This window comes from Protopterus annectens, chromosome 13.part0, assembly GCF_019279795.1.
Source record: "Protopterus annectens isolate FY-2018-M chromosome 13.part0, PAN1.0, whole genome shotgun sequence".
NCBI classification, from domain to species: domain Eukaryota; kingdom Metazoa; phylum Chordata; order Ceratodontiformes; family Protopteridae; genus Protopterus; species Protopterus annectens.
The window spans coordinates 974,015,518-974,041,766 of record NC_056747.1 but is presented as its reverse complement, the minus strand read 5'-3'; the positions used below and the strand labels follow the sequence as shown (position 1 = coordinate 974,041,766).

The 26,249-nt window shown below is 42.5% G+C and overlaps 1 protein-coding gene across 1 annotated transcript in view; it reads right to left on the bottom strand.

Moving 5' to 3' along the window:
* The window catches only part of ACLY (ATP citrate lyase), a gene marked incomplete at its 5' end in the record, with an annotated part of 1,378,630 nt that overhangs the window by 937,243 nt on the left and 415,138 nt on the right, over positions 1–26,249 (bottom strand). The window contains 2 exon segments of the mRNA XM_044054761.1: positions 12,312–12,442; positions 14,278–14,357. Coding sequence (XP_043910696.1) covers positions 12,312–12,442; positions 14,278–14,357 — 211 coding nt within the window.

Genomic DNA, 26,249 nt, shown 5'->3' with positions numbered 1-26,249 from the left:
ACATCTACATTTATGGTAGGTACACAACTGTACTATGTTCATCATGTTTCACTGTTGTAGTCATTACTCTTGGGTTGAATCCCAAAGCTGAGGAAGGGTGGCTGGGCTAAATAGGATTAGGAGAGGCTATGAGACCCTGCAGAACTGCAGTGGCAAAGCCTGCTCTGGACTTAGAGAGGCAAGTGGTAGTGCTTTGTAAAGGTGTGCACTGAACTCCAAGTTGCAGCCTCTAAGATTTCTTTGGTTGGTATTCCCCTGAGAAAGGCTGCTGAAGTAGCTGCTGCTCTGGTGGAATGAGGCCTAATGCCCTTAGGCACTGATTTGCCATGTTGAGAATAGCAGAAACGGATGCAATGGCCTATCCATTTAGAAATTGAGACAGCCTTTCCTTGTGATCCTGCAGCATATGACACTAGAAGTTGCTCAGTCTTTCTGAAAGCTTTAGTTCTGTCCAAGTAAAAGTGTAACTGCCTATGTATAGCCAAAGAATGCAGAATTTTCTCCCCCTTGTTCTGTGGATTTGGATAAAAGGTAGGCAAGTGAATGGCTTTGATTGAGGGCCACACTGGACACCACCTTAGGCGTAAATGTAGGGTTTGTCCTCAGAGAAACCCTGTCTGGATGAAAAATGATGAAAGGTTCCACAGCCATGAGTGCTTGTAACTCCGAGACTCGTCTTGCAGAGGTAATGGCTAGGAGCAGAGCTGTTTTCCAGGATAAGAATTTAATATCCGCTGTTGATGCTGGCTCGAAAGGAGGCAGTGTGAGTTTTTCCAAAACAAAACTGAGGTCCCAGGCCGGAACTGGTGCTCTCCTTGGAGGCCTAATGTTTTTGGCCCCTCTGAGGTACTGCCTTATTAAAGGGTGAGACAAGATAGGTGGTTCCGTATTGTAATGTGCAGAAATGGCAGAGGCATGAATCTTAATTGATGAGAAAGAAAGGCCTTTGTTCAGCATCTCCGTCAGGTATTGTAAAATCTGAGGAATGTTTGGTACAGACGTGTCAATGCCTTGTTCCTGGTTCCAAGCACAGAATCTCTTCCATTTTTCTGCATAAGACTTTCTGGTACTGGGCCTCCTGGCCTCCAAGATAACATCCATAACTGCTTTTGAAAGGGGAGTGTTCATTATGGCTACATTATCCGCCATGCTGCCAGATTTAAGGCCCTGAGTTGGCTGTGCAAGATCTGATTGCTTTGTTGGGTCAGCAAGTGAGAAGTTTGAGGCAATATCCATTCTGGACCTTGAGACAAGCTCTTCAGGATTGGGTACCAGGGCTGGTGTGGCCAGTCTGGTGCAATAAGAATCATTTTTGGCTTCTCGTCTGACCTTTAGGAGTACTCTGGGAAGGAGAGGTAGTGGGGGAAAGGCATATACTGTTAGATTTTTCCAGCTGAATGATAGGGCGTCCACTTTCCATGCTTGCTTGTGGTAAGTCCTTGTGCAAAATCTCTGCAATTGACAGCTGTGAGGGGAGGCAAATAGATCTATGTCTGGGCATCCCCATTTCCTTGTTATCATCCTGAAGACTTGTGGATCCAGTTTCCATTCGTGGGGATCCATGAGGTTTCTGCTTAGTTCGTCTGCCAGAGTATTTGTTTTTCCTGGCAGGAATTGAGCTTGCAGGTGAAGTTGAAAGGCCAATGCTGTTTCCCATAAGGTCATTGCTTGTCTGCAGAGGGGGTAAGAATGAGTACCTCTCTGCTTGTTTATGTACCACATGACCGTAGTGTTGTCTGTCTATTAGTAATGGTCCGGGATGAAGCAGGTCTTTGAAAGCTGTCAGGGCATTTTGAACAGCTAGCATCTCTTTTTGATTGATGTGAAGATGCATCTGGTTTGCAGGCCATGTGCCCTGAATACAATTTCCTGCCATATGGGCCCCCCAGGTATAATCGGATGCATCCATTGTCAGTGTCTGTCTGGCTGTGGGTAATCTGAATGGCAGACCCTTGCTGTGGTGACAGGCTTCTGCCCACCATCGAAACTCCTGTTGTAGGCAGAGAATGAGTGCAATTACTGTCTCCAGGCTGTGGAAATGCTGAGTCCAAACACTTTTCAGATACCATTGTAGTTTCCTCATATGCAGTCTGGCATATGGAATTAGTAGAATGCAGGATGTCATGAAACCCAAGGCCTGCAGGATTTTCTTTGCAGATAAGTGGGTTTTTGTTGCCAGTTTCTTGAAGTAAGCAGTCAGTTGTTTTTGCTTGTCTGGCGTGAGATAAGCCACCTGGGCAGTTGTATTTAAACTTGCGCCCAAGAATATTAACTCTTGAGAGGGCACTAGTTTTGATTTCTTTTCGTTTAATTTGTACCCTAGGCCAATTAGTAATCTTTTTACAAACGCCAGATGCTTTAGAAGAGTGTCTTTGTTCTCTGCTTGAATTAGGCAGTCATCCAAGTACGGATAAATCTGAATTCCTTTTTGTCTGCAAAACGCAATTACTGGTGCCAGGCATTTTGTAAAGACCCTGGGCGCAGTAGATAAGCCAAAGGGCAGTGCAGAGAATTGGTAACGCATTGAGCCAGCTATGATTCTGAGGTATCTTCTGCAAGACTGTCTGATTGGGACATGCAGGTATGCCTCTTTTAGGTCCAAAGTTACTAGCCAAGCCCTTTTGCCCAGCATGGGAAGTAGCTGCTGAAGAGTTAACATCTTGAATTTTGGAACTTCCAGAAAGGTATTTAGTATAGATAGGTCCAGAATTGGTCTCCAGGTTTTGTCCTTCCTGGGCACTAGAAAGTCTGGAGTAAAATCCTTGCCTTTGCTCTTATTGTGGTACTTGCTGAATGGCCCTCATGTCCATGAGGGCTGTAATTTGTTTTTGTGCCTCTGCCCATTGACTGTGTAGCAGGTCTGGCATGCCCTTTGACCTTGGTAGGGTGTGGAAATGGAACCTGTAGCTTTGGGATACTATGTTGAGAACCCATTTACCTTGGGTAACCATTTGCCAATTTGATGAAAAAAGTGCTAGTTTTCTCCCTAAGGGGGCGGTCAAAAGGAAACTGCTTGGAACTGGGAGAGGAAAGTCACTGGGACTGTTTCCTGTAAGGTTGCGCTTTGTCTTCTCCGCTTTTGGAGGTAGGAGCACCCCATTGTTTAGGCCTGTATGAGCCTTGGGGCTGAGATCAGCCTCTAGGACGCTTGTATCTGCCTCTTTGCGGTCTGTCTGACACTGGAAAGGACCAATTTTTAGGAGGCCAGTTCCTACTAAACCTGGGTGGCAGTACCTGTAAGAAATCCTTGACTGTTCTGCATGGATTTTGCTTTATCCTCCATTTTTTTCAACACCTCTTCTGCTTCAGTACCAAAGTATCATGCTGTAATGGTGCAGCTAATAATTTTGCTTTAACATGATCAGGCAGATTTTGTTCCTTTAACCAAGCATGCCTTCTAATAACAGAACCTGTAACAGCGGCCCTGCAAGAGGCCTCCAGTGAAACATAACCACACTGCAAAGTATGCTTTCCCACTTTTTCAGTTGCATGCAATAAATCCTGCAATTCCTTGTTTTCAGAACATTCAGTATTTGTCAACATTTTCTGTTTAAGTAGTGACAGTAAATATTGCTGATATTTAAAGCATATGAAATTGACAATTTAAAGCCCTTACAGCCAGGGTGGCAGAAGTGTATACTTTTTTCCCCCATCTGTCTAGAGCTCTAGAATCCCTATCAGAGGGGACAGGGTTTTTCGCAGTAGTAGCCTTAACCCCCTTGGGACCCTGAGATATAGTTTCTGGGTCAGCTGCGGGATTTTTATATAGGAATTTATGAGAATCCGGGACCCTGTAGTATCTGTCTGGCTTAGCAGGTGCAGGGGGTAAAGAGGCAGGGGATAGTCAAGACTCTGAAAATACATCATCTACAATGTCTAAAACAGGAGGAATGGCAAGGGGTCTATGCTAAGACAGTAGCAGGAAGTCTCTGAGTCTTTTCTTAGACTCCGAATAATCTTGGCTCTCCCAGTGGAAATGCTCCCTCATAGTATGCAGTGTTTCCCCAAAGGAATAGTCCTCAGGAGGAGAGGCTGAAGGAATGGATTCTTCAGCATCAGAATCCTCATAGGGAAGCATGGAAAAATCCTGTTCAGAAGAGGAATCAGAGGAAATAGATACCTGATCAGAAGAGTCATACTCTGTCTCTTGCCTAGGCGTCTTATCAGGAGGGGGATGGGAGCCTCTGATCAAAGTAATTAGGTCTTCGGCCATTTTGAGCATCTGTTTTTTAGGCATGGAAGTCTGAGTAGGAGAATGCTGTACTTGTTTCTTTGTCTTAGAGCTGCTTTAGTCTTTGAAGCTGAGGATGGCTTAATATATAGTTGTGTGAGTCTGAAGGCACTCTCAGAAGCCGGTGCCTGCTCAGCGGCTCCGGACCCATCTGAGGGATTGATTTCCGAGTGTCCAATACCTTGAGTTTCCACAGGCCCAGTCGGCTCCACATGGGAGTCGGAAGCGGTCTGTGGCTCTGAGGTAGCGGGCACCAGTGGCTGCGAAAGCGCCTCACTGAGAACCGGCGACTGGCCTAGAAGAGGCTTCATCGTCGGTTTTGGACCTCGGATGCCTATCCTTGTCCTTGCGTTTTTTGTAAACTCCTGTTGTCGGCTGTTCCGCCGGCATTATACAACTAAATCTTCGGCCAAAGTAATGAAATGCAAAATCGAACAGACACTTGATAGTGCGTTGGTTGAATCTAGCGCAAAACCGACAGCTAGCAACGTTGTGATCAGGGCCAAGGCAAGGAATACAGTAAGAGTGAAAATCCTTATGAGGTATTTGCTTCCCACAAGAAATACAATTGTTAACTGACATCTGTCTAGAGCAAGAAAAAAGTTTCCCCAACGGGGTACTTAGCTTTAATGAAGACTTCGGTTCTGAAATTCAGCTTTGAAAATCTCAGGAGTCGACTGACTGGCACTTGCGAACTGCTTTTGCTTTGGGCACCGTGCGGCAAGAAAGACTTGTAGTCAATGTGTTAAGAGCCATAGCAATAATATCCTTTACAACTACAGAGATTCATCTACAGGCTTAGGAAGTCAAGCAGATGAAAATGGCATATGTAAATATTGATGGTATACTGATCAGGAACTGAAGTGAATGAAATGCTTAAGTGTACTGAATACCAAGAAAAAGCCAATGCTTGCAAGAACCCAGTTTTGGAACATAGCAGTTGCATTTCATTTTGCTAACTATGTTACCCCTTGGTCTTAAGTGACAGATCTCCACTGTACACTGAAGTGGTTCACTGTTAAGTAGGAAGAGAATGGAATGAAAATCAGCACCACCAACGTGAAGATGATGTTAGTGTTGGTAAAAGCATGGACTACTCTGATGATGACATGGCAGCAGCTATCCATGATAGTGGAGTTTAATTATCTTTAAATCTTGTTCACAACTGAAAGTACAGGAGATCAAGACTCTTCAGTAGACAAGTGTAGATCAGAGTGTGTTTGTTCCTTTAAGAGCTATTCCAGTCAGTGAGCACGTGCATACAAGTACTAAGCATGCGCAAGCAAGGGTGCCATTTTTTAGTGAGCAGCCAAGGTCTAAGCATGTATATGTGTACTAGTCAGTCAGTTAATTCATTTAAGTTTAATGTTATCATTCTCCATCCTATGTTTGTGTGTGTAATAAACTACTTAAAACAAACACCCAGCCTCATCATTTTACTGAATATACGCAAGACGAGCAACATGGTGTCAGAATGGGATGCAAAGTAAAGCTTCAGGACCATGAGGCAAGCAGTTACAGTTGGAGGATACAGAAGTGAATTATCCGAAGCTCAAACAACTCGCAAACAGGTCAGAACGACAAAAACAGTACTAAAACTCTTAAATAATTTTTTTTTACTCAACAAATGTAAAACAAAAGCATTAAAACCATTCACAATGACTTTATAATTAAATAAAATGTTCAAAATTATATGTTCCTAAAAATTCTCGAAATGCTTACAAAAGTGCTTGAAATAATTTCTGAATTGCATAAAATGTACAAAAAAGAGAAAATAACCATATTTTTCTGCTATGTACTTCTTTTTCATATTAACTATCCAAAATATCCAAGATGTGCAAGTGTTCGCAACTGTGTGCAGTATTACAGTACACTTACTTCGTGGAAAACTGTCATTTCAAAGACTTTATGGTACAGTTGAATATTTTTCAAGTAGCTGGTTGAACGAGTCTATATTAGAACGTCGAAAGTTTAATAGTTCAAATCACTAAAGGTAGTATCTGTCTGGCTTAGCAGGTGCAGGGGGTAAAGAGTCAGGGGACAGGCCGGACTATGAAAATACATCATCTACTACAATATCTAGAACAGGAGGAATAGCAAGGGGTCTGTGCTAAGGAAGTAGCAGAAAGTCTCTGTGCCTTTTCTTAGATTCAGAATAATCTTTGCTCTCCCAGTGGAAATGCTCCCTCATGGTATGCAGGGTTTCCCCAAAAGAATAATCCTCAGGAGGAGAGGCTGAAGGAATGGATTCTTCAGCATCAGAGTCCTCATAGGGAGGCATGGAATAATCCTGTTCAGAAGAGGAACAAGAGGAAATAGAAACCTGATCAGAAGAATCATATTTTGTCTCTTGCCTAGGCCTCTTATCAGGAGGGGGATGGGAACCCCTGATCAAAGTAATTAGGTCTTCGGCCATTTTAAGCATCTGTTTTTTAGGCATGGATGTCTGAGTAGGAGAATGCTGTACTTGTTTCTTTGTCTTTAGAGCAGCTTTAGTCTTTGTCTTTGAAGCTGAAGATGGCTTAACATATAGTTGTGTAGGTCTGAAGACACCCTCAGAAGCAGAGGCGTGCTCAGCGGCTCCGGACCCATCTGAGGGAATGATTTCCGAGTGTCCAATACCTTGAGTATCCAGAGGCCCAGTCGGCTCCACGTGGGAGTCGGAAGTGGCCTGTGGCTCTGAGGTAGCAGGAGCCAGGGGCTGCGGAAGCGCCTCACTGAGAACCGGCAACTGGCCTAACGGAGGCCTCGTTGCCGGTTTTGGACCTCGGATGCCTATCCTTTTCCTTGTCCTTGCATTTTTTGTAAACTCCGGTCGTCTGCTGTTCCGACGGCATTATATAATTAAATCTTCGGCCAAAGTAATGAAATGCAAAACTGAACCGACGCTTAATAGTGCGTTTGTTAAATCTAGCACAAAACCAACAGCTAGCAAAGTTGTGATCAGGGCCTAGGCAAGGAATACAGTAAGAGTGAAAATCCTTATGAGGTATTTAATTCCCACAAGAAATACAATTGTTAACTTTTTCTGACATCGGTCTGGAGGAAGAAAAGAGTTTCCCCAATGGGGTACTTAGCTTTAATGAAGACTTCGGTTCTGAAATTCGGATTTGAAAATCTCAGGAGTCGGCCAACCGGCACTTGCAAACTGCTTTTGCTTCGGGCACCGCGCGGCAAGAAAGACTTAAGAAAATGGCATCGGCTGCATCTTTTATACCCCTGGAGCATGGACATCAGGGAAGAGGCGACAGCAACCGATGCCGGACCTAGACTTTGGAATTCTGGCCGACTGCAGGTAACCTGCCAGCAGGATAACCCAAGAGTAATGACTGCAACAGTGAAATACGATGAACATCTGCGATGTTGTTGTTGTTGTGTCTTTCGGCTTTTCCTGGTTAGGGGTCGCCACAGCGGAACTCCGGTCTGCTAATGATTGGTAGTTGATTTTTACGTGCCGAGTTACCAGCCCTGATGCACAACCTTCAACGAAGGTATACCCATCCATGCATGTCTCCACGCAGAAGATGCTCTAGCGGAGAATCGAACCGGACAACATCTTACTGTGAGGTGACAACGATACCACAGCACCACCACCGCGGGTTATCTATGTTCCGCATTAAACGCAAGAAGCTCTGTGTTTAGCGATTTCTGATTGGCCCGTATGCCGGTATACGGGCCAATAAAAAAACAAAAACAAAAAAAAAAGCAAAGCGGAGGCTGCCCAGGATTTAAACCGGCAGTGCGGGACTCGGGATCAGGCTACTGATCTCGGGACAGTCCCGCCCAAATAGGGACGTCTGGCAACGCTGCGTACAGTCATTGTTAGGACTCAGAGACAGTTTGAAAATGGGACTGCTTTCATTAAATGCAGAAGTCTACCATGTAAGCACATGGAACAACAAAAATTTCACACAAACTATTTTTTCTGACTATGCTGATCTTTTGAAGACAAGTTAGGCAAACTCCCAGTTGTGTACTCCATGAAGTTGCACCACAAGGGAAGCCCAGTTATCAGACCAGCACAAAAAGTTCCAGTAGCTCTGCAAGACAAAAAGCTGAGCTAGACAGAATTGTGCATCTAGGTGTAATTTGTCCAGTGGAAGAAACAAATAAATGGGTATCCTCCATGGTGGTAGCTCATAAGAAAAGCTCAGATGATATTAGAATATGTATTGACCCAAGAGACTTGAACAAAGCACTAAACAACCTCATCATACAATGCAAACAGTCAAAGAAGTTGCTGTTCTTATGCCAAATGCTACTGTTTATTTCGGTCTTAGAGGCAAAAAGTTAATTTTGGCAAATTTACTCAACTGAAAATTTTCACCACTTATCACATTCAGTACACCATTTGGAAGGTACAGATTTTTGAGAATGCCATTTTGGATAAATTCTGCCAGTGAAGTCTTTCAGCATGCATTGGAGCAATTTTTTTCTAGCTATGCATGTGCTATTATATAGTAGATGATATTCTTGCAGGAAGCAATGGTAAAGTCAAACATGACAGAAACCTCAGGAAAGTTCTGGAATGTGCTCATGAGGTGAATCTTAAGTTAAATCCTTAGAAATGCAAATTCAGGGTCACTTGTTTACTAGTTCAGGCTTACAACCAGATCCTTCCAAGCAAACTGCAATTCTTGACATGCCAGCTCCAGACAATGTAACCTCCTTACAACGTTTTCTTGACATGGTCAACTATTTGGGCAAGTTCATTGCAAATGTGAGTGAGCTTTCAGCACAGCTAAGAGAGCTGACACACAAAGATGCAACTTGGTCCTGGTCAGTACAACATCAAAGAGCATTTGATATCCTGAAATAGAGAATTGCCAGTCCATCCACTAAGATATTACGATGTTCACAAACCTGTGACTCTCTCTTGTGATGCTTCGAAGTTTGATCTAGTGCAGTCATTCTTCAAGAGGGCAGACCAGTTGCCTATGCATTTAGAACTTTAACCCAGACCAAGATGCAGTATGCTCAGACAGAGAAAGAGCTCTTGGCAATTGTGTCTGTATGTTCGAAGTTCCATGATTATATTTATAGCCGACCTATTCGAATAGTCTCTGATCACCAACCTTTGGTCACTATTTTAAAAAAGCCAATGCACACAGCACCTACGACACTGCAACGCATGATGCTGAAATTTCAAAAGTACAATTATCACTTGGTCTACACAAAGGGAAATCTTCTTTATCTTGCTGATACTTTATCCAGACTGCCCAGAAAAAAAACACTGAACAGCATGAAAATGAGAAACCTGTTTGAAGTCGTGGAAGTGAGAATTTTTTCTTCCACATGTCTTGATGAGCTTAGAACTCATACAGCTTCAGATCCAATTCTTCAGTAGCTCAACCACTTTATTAGTAGGGGATGGCAGTCAAAGTAATCTTGTTTTCCACCAGAAGTGCAGCTGTATTTTCCTTACAGAAATGAGATTTTGATGGAATATGGTATCATCATGAAAGGTTCAAAAGTGATTGATCCAAAATCCTTGCAACAGTATATTAAGATCTTGCATCGTGGCCACCCAGGAACTGATAAATTAAAAGAAGGGCAAGAGGACTAGTACTTTGGTCTTCTATGTCAAAAGACAATGATGAATAACTTTAAGCTTGTTCTGTGTGTAATATTACTAAACTGCATCAACAAAAAGAACCACTTCAGCTAATCAGATTCCTGAACTACCTTGGTTGACAATAGCTACAGACATTTTCGAATGGAATGGTCAACATTACTTGGTATTAGCAGACTCTTATTCATGCTGGTTTGAGATTGACCTACTTCTTATTCTCACATCCAGTACTGTCATTACTAAGTTGAAGAAACCTTTTTCTGTTCATGGCAGTCTGCACAAACTCATTTTTGACAATGGTGCACAGTTTACAAGTCAGCAGTTCAAGTGATTTGCTGAAACGTGGGACTTTGTTCATGTTATGAGTAGTCCTGAATATCCACAGTCAAGCCACAGCCAGAACGCGCAGTCCAAAGTGCAAAACAGCTGCTGGAAAAGACTAATCCTGATAATACTGATTAGTTTCTAAATAGGCTTAATCTCAGAAATATACCTTGTGACAATCTTCTTGGTTCACCTGCCCAGAGGTTAATGTCGAGACAAACCAGAACCACATGGCCAATCAGTAAGAATTTGTTGGTTCCAAGAGCTGAAAACAACAAAGCAGTAAAAGCTCAACACCTAAAGAAGAGTTTGTCCCAAATGTCCTACAATGTAAAACCAGCAAACCACTGAATCCGTTAAAAGGAGAGAGAGTGAGGATGCAGGCAGCAAAAGGATTTGACTGAATTAGACTTGGGAAACATTTGTATGAAGAACCAAGATTGTACATGAGTCACAAGGCATGGAATTCAGGCGGAATCGGAAACACTGACTACCGATGTCACAGCCAGAAACATTTTGCTTGTAACAAAGACTAATTCTCAGAGTGATTTGTCCAATGTTCCTGCTCCAAAGAACATTTCATTATCTGTTCCTGTTCCTGAAAGTATCTCCAAAAGTCCTCAAGAAGAGTATCCCCCAGTGACTGTCCCTGTTGCTAAACCCAGTTCTAGTTATTACATTATGAAGTCAGGTTGTATCTCAAAACCTACTCTCAAATACACAGCAACCTGGACATGATTGTCATTTGTACATATCTGTATAATTTGCATGCTCATTATCACTGTCATTGTTTATTGCATGACCATCTAGTCAAAGAGGGAGGATGTAGATTAGGGTGTGTATGTTCCTTTAAGAGCTATTCCAGTCAGTGAGCACGTGCATGTAAGTACTGAGCAAGTGCAACCAAGAGTGCCATTTTGGAGTGAGCAGCCAAGGTGTAAGCATGCATGCATGTGTGTACTAGTCAGTTTGTTTAAGTTTGATGTTACTGTTCTCTATCCAAATGTGTGTGTAATAAACTACTTAAACGAACACCCAGCCTTACTGTCTTACTGAATATACACAAGAGAGCAACAAGCACAGAGTTGGCATTTTACTGAATTGTGACACTGAGTTAAGTCACTGGATGAATGTTTCATTTTATCATTCACTACTTGTCCCCAAACTCAACTATGAGGACAAGTGCTGGTTAGTGTGGATACAAGCAGTGGAAATACAGTTCTTTCACAGGACTGTTGGGCACAGATCCTGTGAACGAAGAGCACTGCAACTAGGTAGAATGTCAGAATATAGCCAATAAATCAGCCAAAGTGGTGTGTACACCCAATGAGGACCACCACCTCCAAAAAGCACTTTCCATGCAAAGTGCAACAGAAAAATTAACTACTGGAAAGAGGTTGCAGGACTGACCCAGTACATGATAGACTCTCTCTCTCAGATGGAATGGGAATGTCTGAGGATGCTGCAAGAAATTGGTGCCGGAGATAAGGAAGTCTGGTCCGCCCTACTCAAGATTGCTACCAATCTACCCAGTCACAGATAAACTCCTTAATGCTGACAGCTCTAGTATGCTGTGGTGTTAATCATGGCTGTAGTACTACATGAGTGGGCTATCTTGTCCCATTCAAGCTGGGATTACTTGAAAGGCAGACCACACACATTCATATCACTTTAGCATGGTACTGAACTTGCAGAATTCAGTGCTGTGTATACGCACAATAAATGAGAAAATCACTTTAGCCAAACAAGAAATGCAAAACCTTGTTTTTCCTTGTTCAAATGAAAAGATTTTTTCACTTCTAACTTTTCTTTCAGCCTCAAAGCTATAGGTACACACAACCTAGTCTGCTAATAGTCAGAAATGTCACACACACTGACTCTGTAGGTGTTAAGTGGTTTAAAAAATGAATGGGTGACTGTTAAAAGCAAACAAATCCAAAAGCTCCATTACAGAACTGGAATAAAATTATTCTTAACAGCAAGCCCTGTGCTCGCAGTGGTAACTTCTGGTGTAACTCTATCCTCAAGCCAATCAACAGAGGCAATTATCCCAACCAAAACTTCATCTTACCCTACTGTTAAAATTAACTTCAGAGATTACACAGAAGAATAACCAATGTTAAAAATAAGCTTAATGAGTAACCTATTTGTAAAATATGAAGGAAACACAAATAAAATACTTACTTCAGGATATGCTTCTCTGCCAAAAGGGGGAGGGAACTCGACATCTCCCCACTTGACTTTACAAATGTAGTCTGCTGTAGCATCAATCTTTGCAGCCATATCAAGGACAAAGACTCCATTCTGACTGATAACTATGAAAGAGAAAATGGTCAATTGAGGTTTTATATAATCAAAAGTATCTTTATGGAAAGTTTCTGTGACACATGCTGCATTTCTGTTTTACCAGCAACTCTAGTTTTTAACAAATGTGAAGTGATTCATTAAAGATGGACTGCACCAAACAGAGCAGAAGCAAAGAGCCCACCCTGAGGGATGAACACAATTCAAAAGTCTGTGCAGCACAGAGGTAAAGCTTTACACAATGGAAACCTGAAGACTGTTATGGACATAAACACAAGTTACTGCTCCATAATGAAAATTTCCTCTGTTCCAGTAACAAATACACAAACCCCTTCTACAAATGGTAACCCTTCAGTATCCATGTTACATAATCTGTATCCCCTAAAGGAGAAGATCCAGATTATGGCTGTAGTCTGCATGAATAAGTCATAATCCACTGGGATAGGTAGAAAGAAATGACAGGAAGGTATTTTGGAAGGGTAGACAATCCAACACAATGTTGACAGTAACTGTAACAACTTGCTTTTCATAAAACTTCAGTGCTTGTCATTCTACATTGCTTTGAAGGTTGTACATTAATCCAGGTTAGTCAAGCATCAACAAACTAGCAAAAGCCTTGGCACTGTGACTTATGAAAATTTTCAAAGGTTTTAACACACATTGTGCATAAAATGCTCATTTTCTACTACAGAGGTTTACAGGACCTAATGCATTGTAAAAACACTCTCGAATGACCATACTTGGCACAGCAGCACGTAACCACTGGGTTGCAAAATAATAATTTATTTTTTTTATAAATAAAGTGAAAGCCACAGCACTGCATAGTCAGTAAAAGTGAACTTTTAAAGTAACTACATCTTACCATTCTGAATATAAGACTTGCTTACAGGGTTATTAAAACAAAATAGTACAAAGGATGCACATATCTCACTGTAATTCGAGCTGTAATGTATAAAACTTCTCACATGCTACTGGTGCACTGAACAGATGACTCGTCTGATTAGCTACTGAGACATCTCTAGTCTTACCAGCATCAAGTGGGAAGCATTCAACAGCCTGAAAACTGAAACGTCAGATTGTAGGGCACAAACTCCAACATGACAGGATATAAATTGGTTCCTGGCACTTACATGACAGACAAGACCCAACTGTTTTGCATGATCAAAGCACAAACCTGCAGATCCACATTCCTACGTGGAAGAAGGGGGTCTCTTGCTTCGTGCAATGGGCTTCAAAACAAGTGAAGAAAGGGATACTGGCCAGCAGGTAAAGATCATCTCAGAGGATTGTAGGACATCTCAGAATCCAAAACAACCATCTACAACCAACACACTACTAAAACATGGTAAATTAAGACCGTAAGGATATTACTGTAAACTCAACCACCCTCCCTGAAAGAGGTCTATTCATTTATTTCACCCAGAGTATTTGGGGAATTAGAATATAAATATGAAAGTTTACGCTTCATTTTCCAACCTAGCAACGTGAAAGCTGTACTGAATGAGGTTCTGATTTTTCTTTTCAAAGAGTACAGGCTGGACAACTTTTATGTTGTTAATGATTTGCTCCACACACCCCAAAACCACCACCAATCAGCTCTGCTGCTAGTTTCAATCAATTACTGCTCAACCTTTTATCCAATACCAGTGCTGAGCAACAAAGAAGTCAAAGGCAAGTGGCATAATTATATCAGCAATTTGCACAAAGGATTACAAATAGGCTCAGTTTTTAGAGAGACCTGTTCCATTTATCTACTTTATCACAAAAATGAAAAGAAAAGAGACACAAATAAATTAATCAAGCCTACATGCAAGCTACTTTACAACAGAAGTTTTGGTCTACATACCTAATGGATTTATCTCCAAATATGTGAAGTATAAATCTTCATACAGTCGGAAGAGTCCAACAATAAAACTGGCCAGGATACTGCAAAATGTTTAAGAATGAAACATTAAAATCTGATCAATTCAAACATATGAAATATAAAATACAAGATCTGCATTCCTTTAAGATTCCAGCTCACATTCAGTGTGCATGGGTGTCAGGAAAGCACTTTTCAACTAAACTATGATGTTTATTAAAATAATAAAGCATGAAGTTTAACAATCTAGCCTCTAATGCAAAAATATTTCCTGTGAAAAACAAAAAAAAGAGGGATGATGAGAAGACATAACATGCTCTATGGTGCTTACCTTTAACATTCAATTTCTTCTTTATTTCTACTACAAAAATAAAATAGGACACTAATAATACTACACAACCATTTATTTCTGTTTTTTTTACTACTCACTATACACAAAACAATAAAAACGTAGTTTGCTAACTTGGTTCAAATCCCACACTCTCCACATGAATACTAAGATACCCAAGAAGAAATGCATTTGCCATAAAGTAAAAGGCTTATTAATACACAGGCAAGGCAATGGTCTATGAAACTCGTGAAAAACTCTGGCATTATCAGAGCTAGAAAAGAGGAGGGGCAGTGATTTGTAGCAGCTTCCTGCATTACCCATGATTATACTAGTCAACCAAAGGAAGTGGTACTTTGCAAATCACATCACAATAAGGAGGTCGTCAAAAAAAATATATATATAAGTTATGTATTCACCATAGCGTTCCATCCGTGTTGTCCATTTTCATTCTTCAATTAATGGGACTGGATCTGACTCAGCCACTTTCGATTCTAGGATCAGACTCTCGGTCATCTCTTACCCACAATGCCCCTGATCACTGCATTACCTCAGATTGAGTTTCCTATTACAGAACATCACAGGAAAATTTTTAACTCAAAATAGCCAATACAGAACAGTGATAGCTGAAAAATCAGGAGCTCAAACAGGAACAATGGTTCCTGATAAGAATTCTATTAGTTCACTCTCAAAGACATGAATAGAGGGAAGTTGAAGAATGAAACTAGACAACACAGATGGAATGTTATGGTGAGTACATAACTTCTGTAATGGATGTTGTCATTTTCATTCATTCCTCAATTAATGGGACAGAATTCCCAGCTACAATTACCTTGGGTGGCCGTCATGGAAGGATATTCTGGAGCACTACAGAACTGAATGATGCACTTTTACTGGAGATTATGTCAAATTTGGACTGGGAAACAAAGGTCTGAGCACTTGACCAAGGGGCAGTTTCACAAATGTCATCAACGGAAGAGTTCTAGTCCAAAAAGCAGTTTATGTAGCCATCGACCTGACTGAATGTGCCTTTGATTGTTTTGGTAATGTTAGGCCTTTCAAGGAATGAACACACAAAATATAATCTGTTATCCATTTTGCTAGAGTAATCTTTGAAACTGGGTTTTCCATCTTGTTAGTAAAGATCTGTTTTTCTTAACTTGGTTCTATGTAGGTAAAAATGAAGTTGTCTGTATACAGCCAAGAGATAAAGCGTATATTCTCCTTTACTTTCAAAATTTGGAAAGAAAACTGGTAGGTTAATGACTTGACTGATGTTTGATTCAGAGGCCATTTTAGGCAGAAAGGAAGCATTAGTGCATAGGGTAACCCTATCCTTGTGTAAAATTAGATGCAGTGTTTTTTTCAGAGAGTACTTAGAGTTCTGAAGCTCATCTAGCATAAGTAATTGTCTTCAAAAATACAGTCTTCCAAGATAAAAATTAAGGTCTACTTTAGCCTAGAGCTCAAATGGAGAATGTACTAAAGACTGCAATACCAAAATCAGATCCTAAGGTGGAGTGGGATCTCGAATTGTAGACCTAAGCAAAAATGTACCTTTTAGGAAGGCCTTGCACAATTTAATTGAAGCTAAAGGAGAAACCTTAGCCATCTCCAACCACCACATCCGCGATAACTGTACTTTAATGGTAGAAAAACTTGCACTGGTTTGACAAACAGAGGCAAGGAAATCCAAAATACCTGGGACCGGAGCAGTAAAAGGATCAAACTCTCTTTGAAGCATCCACAAAGAAAATCTTTTCCAATTGCTCTTCTAAATCTTTTTGGCTAAAGGTTTGAGGGACGAAGAAAAGATTAGATGAACTGGAGAGGAAAGCCTGGAATATTTAGCCATCAATGAAATTGGAAAAAATCAAGCAGTCATTTTGAGACCTGCTATATCTGGATGAGTAATCCCTGCAGGATGTCACAGGAGGCCTGGAGTGGGATCCAGTGTCCAAGGTTGATGTATTAGGCGAGACCACAGAAAAGGGAACCATACCTGCAGAGGCCAGAAGGGTGAAATGAGGATTACTTGCTCTTCAATGACTGACCTTGAGTATTAGGGGTAGGGGAGGGTAAGCATAAAGGAGACTGGAGGGCCAAATGTGGACTAGAGCATCTCTCAGTGACTGTCCCTGACAGTGAATTAGGGCAAAGAACCTACAGCACTTCTTGTTGAGAGGAGAGGCGAACAGATCGTAGCACGGATGACCCCCATTTGTGGAAGATCATCTTTGCCACTGACACAGAACATTCATGAGCAGTCAGGATGGCCCTGCTGAGATTGTCGGCTAATATGCTGGACTTCCCTGGTACATGCGTCGCTACTAGTAAGCAGCTGGAGTAGCTCGCCCATTGCCAAACTCTCATTGCTTCTCAGCAGAGGGGGGGGGGAGATCTGGTCTACACCCCCCACCCTGGTTTGTTGATGTACCAGACTAAGAACATGTCCATCTGAAAAGCAATAGTTCCTACTGGAAGAGAGTTCTGAAGGGTCTGCAACACTAAAAGCACCACTCAACTCTAGAACATTTATATGCAAATTCATGTCTTCTTGGGACTATGTGCCTTGAACAGTCTGTCCCAAGTATGTCCCAAACACCCTAACTGGGAGGAGTCTGTTGTCAATGTGGCTTTTGAGGGAAGAAGGACAAATGAGCGGCCTTGATAAATCTCTTCCAAATGTATCCACCACAGTAAATATTTTTTGCAAACCTGAGGTAATTTTACTGGATTTCGTAAAGACAGTCGATGAGAACATTGCATTGCTTGAGTCCATTGAAGTTTTCTCATATGATGACTAGCAGTGGGTAGTAAATTTACTGCAGCAGCCACTGACTCTAGGGCTTTGAGTATTTATCTTGCAGGGGTGAGGGATGAAAAAGAACTTAACTGACATGCAATTTCAGAGTAAAATTCTATTTTGAGGTAGAAGAGCTAAGCAACTGACTGTGCTTGCTCTTACAAATACCAAGGCTTGAAATGGTCGAGGACAGAACATCACCAGACTTAGCATAATCCACAGAGATTGAGATAAAAATAGAAGGTAATCTCTGGCCTTTTCCAGAAGATGCCAGATCAGTGCAGTTAGGAGCCAGTCATCTAAATATGGAAAAGTACAGTTGTGTACACTTGCACTGCGGTGGTGGTGCTGCAATAGTGTTGTCGCCTCACAGTAAGACGTTGTCCTGTTCGATTCTCAGCTAAAGCGTCTTCTGAGTGGAGACATGCGTGAATGGGCGCACCTTCGTTGAAGGTTGTGCGTCAGAGCTGGCAACTCAGTACGTAAAAATCTACTGCCAATCATTAGCGGACCGGAGTTCCGCTGTGGCAACCCACAACTGGGAAAAGCCGAAAGAAACAACAGTTGTGTACACTTACCATAAATGCAGATGCTCAAGTGTATTCACTATTGCAGTCATTACATTTGGGCAATCTGCTGGCAGGTTGCCCTCAGTCGGCATGATTAACAAAGTCTTGGGTCCTGCATCGGTTGCTGTCCCTTCTTCCATGATGTCAGGTGCCCCCCAAATGGGGAGCAAAAAAAAAAAAAATATATATATCTATATATATATATATATATATATATATATATATATATATATATATATGTACATGTATATATATATATATATATATATATATATATATATATATATGTACATGTATATAATTTAAACACAAAACATATACCTCCAAATAAAAGCAAATACACCAAAAAGGCTTTTAATCATAGTAAAGGAAAGGAGAGGTATAGTTAGAGAAAAACAGGGGGCTGGAGGGAGGGTAACCAGGACTGCAATAGTGAATGCACTCGAACATCTACATTTATGGTAAGTGTACACAACTGTACTATGTTCTTCGTGTTTCACTGTTGCAGTCATTACATTTGGGTAGAATCCCAAAGCTATGGTTGGGAGGATGGATTTATACAGCATTAGGAGCAGCTATAAGGCCCTGCAGGACAGCAGTGGCAAAGCCAACTCTGGATTTAGAGAAGAGAGGTAAATGGTAATGTTTGGTGAACATATGAACTGAGCTCCTGGTAGTAGCTTTTAGAATGTCTCTGGTAGTAACCCCTCTGAGAAAAGCTGCAGAAGTAGATGCAGCCCTGGTGGAATGAGATCTGATCCCCTTGGGGATAGGTTTACCATGGTGCATATAGCAGAAACAAATACAATGGCTTATCCATTTGGAAATAGTCTGCTTTGAAATGGCCTTTCCCTCTGCCCCTGCAGCAAATGCCACCAATAGTTGTTCAGATTTTCTTTGAGATTTTGTCCTGTTTAAGTAGAAAGTACAGTTGTGTACCTACCATAAATGTAGATGTTCGAGTGTAAACACTGCTGCAGTCATTACACTTGGGTGATCCTGCCATAAGGCGGTTCCCCAGTCGGCCTAACAAAGTCTTGGTCCGACGTCGGTTGCTGTCGCCTCCTCCCTGACGTCAGTGCGACAGGTGTATACAAGATGCAGCCGACCCCATTTTCTTCAGTTTTTCTTGCCCCAGATGTCAGGTGTCCCCAAATAGGTAGGCAATTCAAATTGCTAGTAAAGTAAACAAAAGAAAAGCAAACAATTTTCAGTTAGCAGCAAATACTCCCCATAGGTAGAAAAGGGTAGAGGACCTAGGTATGTACCAGAAAGTAAGAGGGGAAGGAGGGAGGGTAACCTGGACTGCAGCAGTGTTTACACTCGAACATCTACATTTATGGTAGTTACAAAACTGTACAATGTTCATCGTGTTACACTGCTGCAGTCATTACTTTTGGGTGGAATCCCAAAGCTGAGGTAGGGTGGCTGGTTCTATAAGGCATTAGGGGTGGCTATAAGGCCCTGCAGCACAGCAGTGGCGAAGCCAGCTCTGGATTTGGAGTATAAAGGCAAATGGTAATGCTTAGTGAAGGTATGCACAGAACTCCATGTTGCTGTTCCAAAATATCCTTGGTAGGTACTCCTCTGAGGTAGGCAGTTGAAGTGGCTGTTGCCCTGGTGGAGTGAGATCTAATGCTGCTAGGTACAGGTTTTCCCATGGTGTGTATAGCAGAAACATATACAATGTCCTATCCATTTTGAAATAGTCTGTTTTGAAATGGCTTTTCCCTGTGCTCCTGCAGTATATGCTACCAATAATTGCTCAGATTTTCTGAAAGCTTTGGTTTTGTCCAAGTAGAAGCGCAACTGTCTGTGAATGTCCAAAGAATCTAGTAGTCTTTCCCCTTTGTTCTGTGGTTTTGGATAAAAAGTCGGCAAGTGAATAGTTTGGTTTAGAGCCACACTTGATACCACCTTTGGCATAAACATAGGGTTAGTTCTTAAAGACACCCTGTCCTGGTGGAAAATGAGGAAAGGTTCCATTGCCATCAGTGCCTGTAATTCTGAAACTCTTCATGCTGATGTTATTGCCAGTAGCAGAGCAGTTTTCCAAGAGATATATTTTAATTCTGCTGTGTTAGCTGGCAGAAAAAGGAGGTAAAGTTAATTTCTCCAAAACAAAATTGAGGTCCCAAGTTGGAGTAGGTGCTCTACGGGGCGGTCTTATGTTTTTAGCCCCTCTGAGGTACTGTTTGAGCAAAGGATTAGAGAAAATTGGTGGATCCATGTTGTAATGAGCAGAAATGGAAGAGGGGCATGGATCTTGATGGATGAGAAGGAGAGGCCCTTCTCCAGCATCTCAGTTAAATATTGAAGTATCTGAGGAATGTTTGGGACAAGAGGGTCAAGGCTGTGCGCCTGGTTTCAGGCACAGAGTCTCTTCCATTTATCCGAATAGGCTTTCCTGGTGCTAGGCCTTCTGGCCTCCAGAATGACATCCATAACAGCTTTGGAGAGCAGCATTGCTTGCTTGACTAAGGAATTTTCCATGCAGCTAGGTTTAAGGTCTTTAGCTGGCTGTGAAGTATCTGATTGTTGTGCTCTGTCAGCAAATGTGAGATTTGAGGCAAAATCCAGGGTGGTTCATGTGCTAAGTTCTTTAAGATTGAGGACCAGTGCTGGTGTGGCCAGTCTGGTGCAATCAGGATCATCTTTGGCTCTTCTTGCCTGGCTTTTATGAGTACCTTTGGAAGGTAAAGTAAAGGTGGGAAAGCGTATACTTGCAGGTTTTTCCAGCTGAATGAGAGGGCATCCACTTTCCATGCTTGTGGATGGTAACTCCTTGTGCAGAATTTCTGTAGCTGGCAGTTCATTGGGGATGCAAACAGATCTATGTCTGGGCTCCACCATTTTTGTGTTATCATTCTGAATATTTGTGGATTCAATTCCCATTCGTGGGGATCCATGATGTTTCTGCTTAGATTGTCTGCTAGTGTGTTTTTCTCTCCTGGCAGGAATTGTGCTTGCAGATGAACTTGGTAGTCTAGAGCTGTGTTCCACAAGGTCATGGCTTGTCTGCAGAGAGGGTAGGAGTGTGTGCCCCCTTGCTTATGTACCACATAACTGTGTTGTTGTCTGTCTTTAGTAATAGTTGTCCTGGATGCAGCAGATACTTGAAAGCTATAAGTGCCTTTTGTACAGCTAGCATCTCTTTTTGATTGATGTGAAGATGCCTTTGCTCTGCGGGCCACTCTCCCTGAACACATTTTCCTGCCATGTGTGCTCCCCAGGCGTAATCTGATGCATCTGTTGTCAGTGTTTGCCTGGCTGTGGGTTGAGTAAAAGGCTGTCCCTTGTTGAGGTGACAAGCTTGAGCCCACCATTGAAACTTCTGTTGAAGGCAAGGAATTAGTGGTATAACTGTTTTTAAACTTTGACAGTGTTGAGACCATACACTCTTTAGGTACCATTGTAGTTTCCTCATATGCAGTCTAGCATATGGAATTAGTAGTATGCAAGATGCCATGTAGCCCAAGGCCTGCAGAATTTTTCTTGCAGGGAGTTGGGTCTTTGTTGCCATCAACTGAAAGTACTGAGTAAGTTGTCCTTGCTTGTCTGGCATGAGATAAGCCGTCTGGGCCGTTGTGTTCAAGCTGGCACCCAGGAATATTATCTCTTGTGAGGGCACTAGTTTTGATTTCTTTTCGTTTACTGTGTGCCCCAGGCAACTTAATAACTTTTTTACGAACGCCAGATGCTTTAGAAGAATGTCCTTGCTCTCTGCTTGAATCAGGCAGTCGTCCAGGTACGGATAAATCTGAATTCCTTTTTGTCTGAAAAATGCAATTACTGGTGCCAGTCACTTTGTGAAGACTCTGGGTGCAGTAGATAAGCCAAAGGGCAGTGTAGAGAATTGATAGTGCATTGAACCAGCTATGAATCTGAGGTATCTTCTGTAGTTTTGTCTGAAAGGGACATGCAGGTATGCCTCCTTGAGGTCCAAAGTCACGAGCCAAGCTTTCTTGCCCAGCATAGGAAGAAGCTGCTGTAGTGTCAACATTTTGAATTTCAGAACATCCAGGTAAGTTTAGAGAAGAAAGATCCAGAATGGGTCTCCAGGCTTTGTCCTTTCTGGGAACCAGAAAGAGTCTTGAGTAAAATCCTTGTCCTTGCTTCTGTGGTGGTACCTTTTGAATAGCTCTCATATCCATGAGTGCTGTAATCTGTTTTTGAGCCTCTGTCCATTAAATTGGTGGCAGATTTGGCATTCCTTTTAACCTTGGCAGAGTGTGAAAGTGGAACCTGTAACCTTGAGATACAATGTTGAGAACCCATTTGTCTTTGGTGATGCAATGCCAATTGTGACAGAAAAGTGTCAGTTTTCCTCCCAAGGGGGCTGCCAACAGAGAGCTGTTTGGCAGCAGTAGTGGGAAGTCATTGAGGATGCTTTTTATATGGTTGGGGCCTGTCTTCCCCTTCTTTCTGGTCTGATGTACCCCATTGTCGAGGCCTGTAAGGACCTTGTGCTTGACCTCTACCTCTTGGACGTCTGTATCTGCCCCTTTGAGGTGTGTCTGTGACTGGAAAGGACCAATTCTTTGTTGGCCAATTTCTGCTAAAACGAGGAGGCAGAACCTGTAAGAAATCCTTCACCGTTTGCATAGATTTTGCCTTATCCTCCATCTTCTTTAACACCTCCTCCGCCTTAACTCCAAAACACATCCCGCTGCAAAGGTGCATCCAATAATTTTGCCTTACCATGATCTGGTAACTTATGTTCTTTTAACCAAGCATGTCTTCTAATGACAGAGCCTGTAACGGCTGCTCTACAGGAGGCCTCTAAGGAATCAAAACCACATTGCAAAGTATGTTTTCCTACGTGTTCAGCTGCATGCAATAAATCTTGCATTTCTTTAAAATTAGGAGGATTTAAATCTGGAAGCATCTTTTGTTTCAAATGAGATCAAAAATTGCTGATATTTTAGTATGTGAAACTGGCAATTTAAGGCTGTCATTGCTAAAGTTGCAGAAGTATATTCTTTCTTTCCCCATCTGTCTAATGCTCTGGAATCTCTGTCAGAGGGAACTGGGTTTTTTGCTGATGAGGCCTTAATCCCTTTGGGTCCCTGAGAAATAGTTTCAGGGTCAGCAACAGGGCTTTTATACAGAAATTTGTGAGAGTCAGGGACTCTAATATCTATCAGATTTAACTGGGGCTGGAGGTAAAGAGTCTGGGTTTAAGCTGGATTCAGTATACACATCATCCACAATATCTAACACTGGCGGAATAGCAAGGGGTCTGTGTTGAGGTAATAAAAGGAAGTCTCTGAGCCTTTTCTTGGATTCTGAGTAATCCTGGCCTTCCCAATGGAAATGCTCCCTCATGGTATGTAAGGTCTCCCCATAGGAGTAGTCCTCAGGTGGAGAGGCTGATGGAACTGATTCCTCAGCATCAGAATCCTCATAAGGGGGTAAAGAGTATCCTATGTCTGAGGATGAATCTGAAGAAAAGGACACCTGGTTCGGAAGATTCATAGTCTGCATCCTGTCTGGGCCTTTTATCAGGTGGGGTATGGGACCCTCTGATCAGGGTGATTAGGTCTTCGGCCATTTTGAGCATTTGCTTCTTAGGCATGGAGGCCTGTCCTGGAGAATGCTGTATCTGTTTCTTTGTTTTTAAGGGGGGCTTAGACTTAGCAGAGGGTTTAATGGTTAACTGGGTAGGTCTGAAAACACCCTCTGAAGCTGTGGTTTGCTCAGCTACTTCGGTTCCCTCTGAAGGGTTAGTGTCGTTAGGCTGAAAACCTTGTGCATCTGAGGGCCAAGCTAGCTCCACGTGGAGTCGGAGGCGGTCTGTGGTTCTGTGGAAGCGGTCGTCAGGGGCTGCGTAGGCGCCTCACTGAAAACCGGAGAACCGGCAACCAGCCTAGAAGAGGCCTTGCCAGTTTTGGGCCTCGGATGCCTGTCCTTGTCTTTGCGCTTTTTATGTATTCCGGTCGTCGGAAGTTCCGACGGCATGGTATAATTGAATTTTCTGCCAAAATAATGTTGGGCAAAATCAAACCGACGTTTAATAGTGCGCTTGTTAAACCTAGCACAAAACCGACAACCAGTGATGTCGTGGTCTGGGCCTAGGCATGGGATATAATAGGAGTGGAAATCCTTATGAGGTATTTGCTTCCCACAAGAAATGCAGTTATTAACTTTTACTGACATCGGTCAGAGGCAAGAAAAAGTTTCCCCAACGGGGTACTTAGCTTTGTAGAAGACTTCGGTTCTGGATTCAGAATGAAAATCTCAGGAGTCGGCCGACCGGCACTTGCAAACTGCTTTTGCTTCGGGCACTGCGTGGCAAGAAAGACTGAAGAAAATGGCGTTGGCTGCATCTTATATACCCCTGTCACACTGACGTCAGGGAAGAGGTGACAGCAACTGACGCCGGACCAAGACTTTGGAACTCAGGCAGACTGGGTAACCGCCTGACAGCAGGATAACCCAAGTGAAATGACTGCAGCAGTGTAACACGATGAACATTGTAAGTTGTCTGTACATCCAATGAATGCAGAATCTGCTCACCCTTGTTCTGTGGATTGGGGAAGAAAGTTGGCAGATGAATGGTCTGATTAAGAGCCACACTGGATACCACCTTAGGCATAAAGGATGGACTGGTCCCGAGAGCCTCCCTGTCCGGATAAAAAATAATGAAAGGCTCCACTGCCATAACAGCCTGTAATTCTGAAATCCTTCTAGCTGAAGTGACTGCTAAAAGGAAAGCTGTTTTCCAAGTGAAAAATCTTAGGTCCGCAGTAGTAGCTGGCTCAAAAGGAGGTAGAGTGAGTTTTTCCAAAACAAAATTGAGGTCCAATGCAGGAGTTGGTGCTCTCCTGGGAGGTCTTAAAATGTTGGCCCCTCTGAGATACTGCTTTAGCAGAGGATGAGAGAAGAGGGGAGGTTCTGTGTTGTAATGAGCTGAAATGGCAGAGGCATGGATTTTTATGGAAGAAAAAGATAGGTCCTTGTGAAGCATCTCAGTTAAGTATTGCAGAATCTGAGGAATATTGGGCATTGCTGTGCTTATTCCTTGTGCTTGGTTCCAGGCACAGAATCTTTTCCATTTGTCAGCATAAGATTTTCTAGTACTAGGCCTTCTAGCCTCCAAAATGACATCTATCACAGGTTTGCTGAGAGATGCCAAGGGTGAAATCAGTTGATTAGCCATGCTGCAAGATTCAAAGTTTGGAGCGGAGTGTGCAGAATTTGGTAGTTCTGCTGAGACAGTAGGTAAGGTGTCTGAGGCAGGTGCCACAGAGGATGGTGTGACAAATTGCACAAGAGTGGGTACCCAGTGTTGGCCAGGCCAGTCTGGAGCAATCAGAATCATTTTTGGTTTGTCCTGTCTGACTTTTAGTAGGACTTTGGAGAGAAGAGGCAGAGGGGGAAAAGCATAGACTGATAGGTTTTTCCAGCTGAATGATAAAGTATCCACTTTCCAAGCTTTTTTGTGATGAATTCTTGTGCAGAATTTGTCCAACTGATAGTTCTGGGGTGAGGCAAAAAGATCTATGTCTGGGCTCCCCCATTTGCATGTCAACATGTTGAAAATAAGAAGTTGTGTACTCAACATAACGTTCCATCCAAGTAGGTGGCTTCATTTGTCTGCAACCTGTGGGTCTTGGATCCAATATCGGATCCGAGCCGGCAACTATTTATACAGCTATGGATCCGAGTGCCTAGCTCCCCCCCCCCCATAATCCTCACCCATAATCCCCTGCCAACCCCAAATGACCTCAGATCAAGTTTGCTCTCCTACGCATACCTGAAAGGGTATCCCAACAGGAAAAGGCAGGATAATACAACAAAAAATAGAAGTTATGTTCTTACCATAACGTTCCATGTTAGTTGTCTTCTTCTCGCCTTCTTCTTGCTGGATGGGTTCGGAGCCGACCTCGGCTCCGACTCGGCCACTCTAAAAGCTCGAGAGTTGGTTCCACCGGCTCGAGGCTCCCCTTATATCCCACAATGCTAGGCGTGAGTTACCTCAGATCTCGTTTGTAAGCTAACCCCAGCTTATAATAGTATCAGAATAACTATAAACAAAGTCCACCTCTAAAAACAGGGAGAAAGAAGGGTGACCCATATCCTCATCCAGGAAATATGCACAACAGCATATGCCTAATAAAAGAGGTGGTAGAAAGAGAGGTCACAATCACAACTCCTCTAGGTCTGTCCAGGCCAGGGGGAAGGAGGGTGGGGCGCAAGAAGAAGGCGAGAAGAAGACAACTAACATGGAACGTTATGGTAAGAACATAAC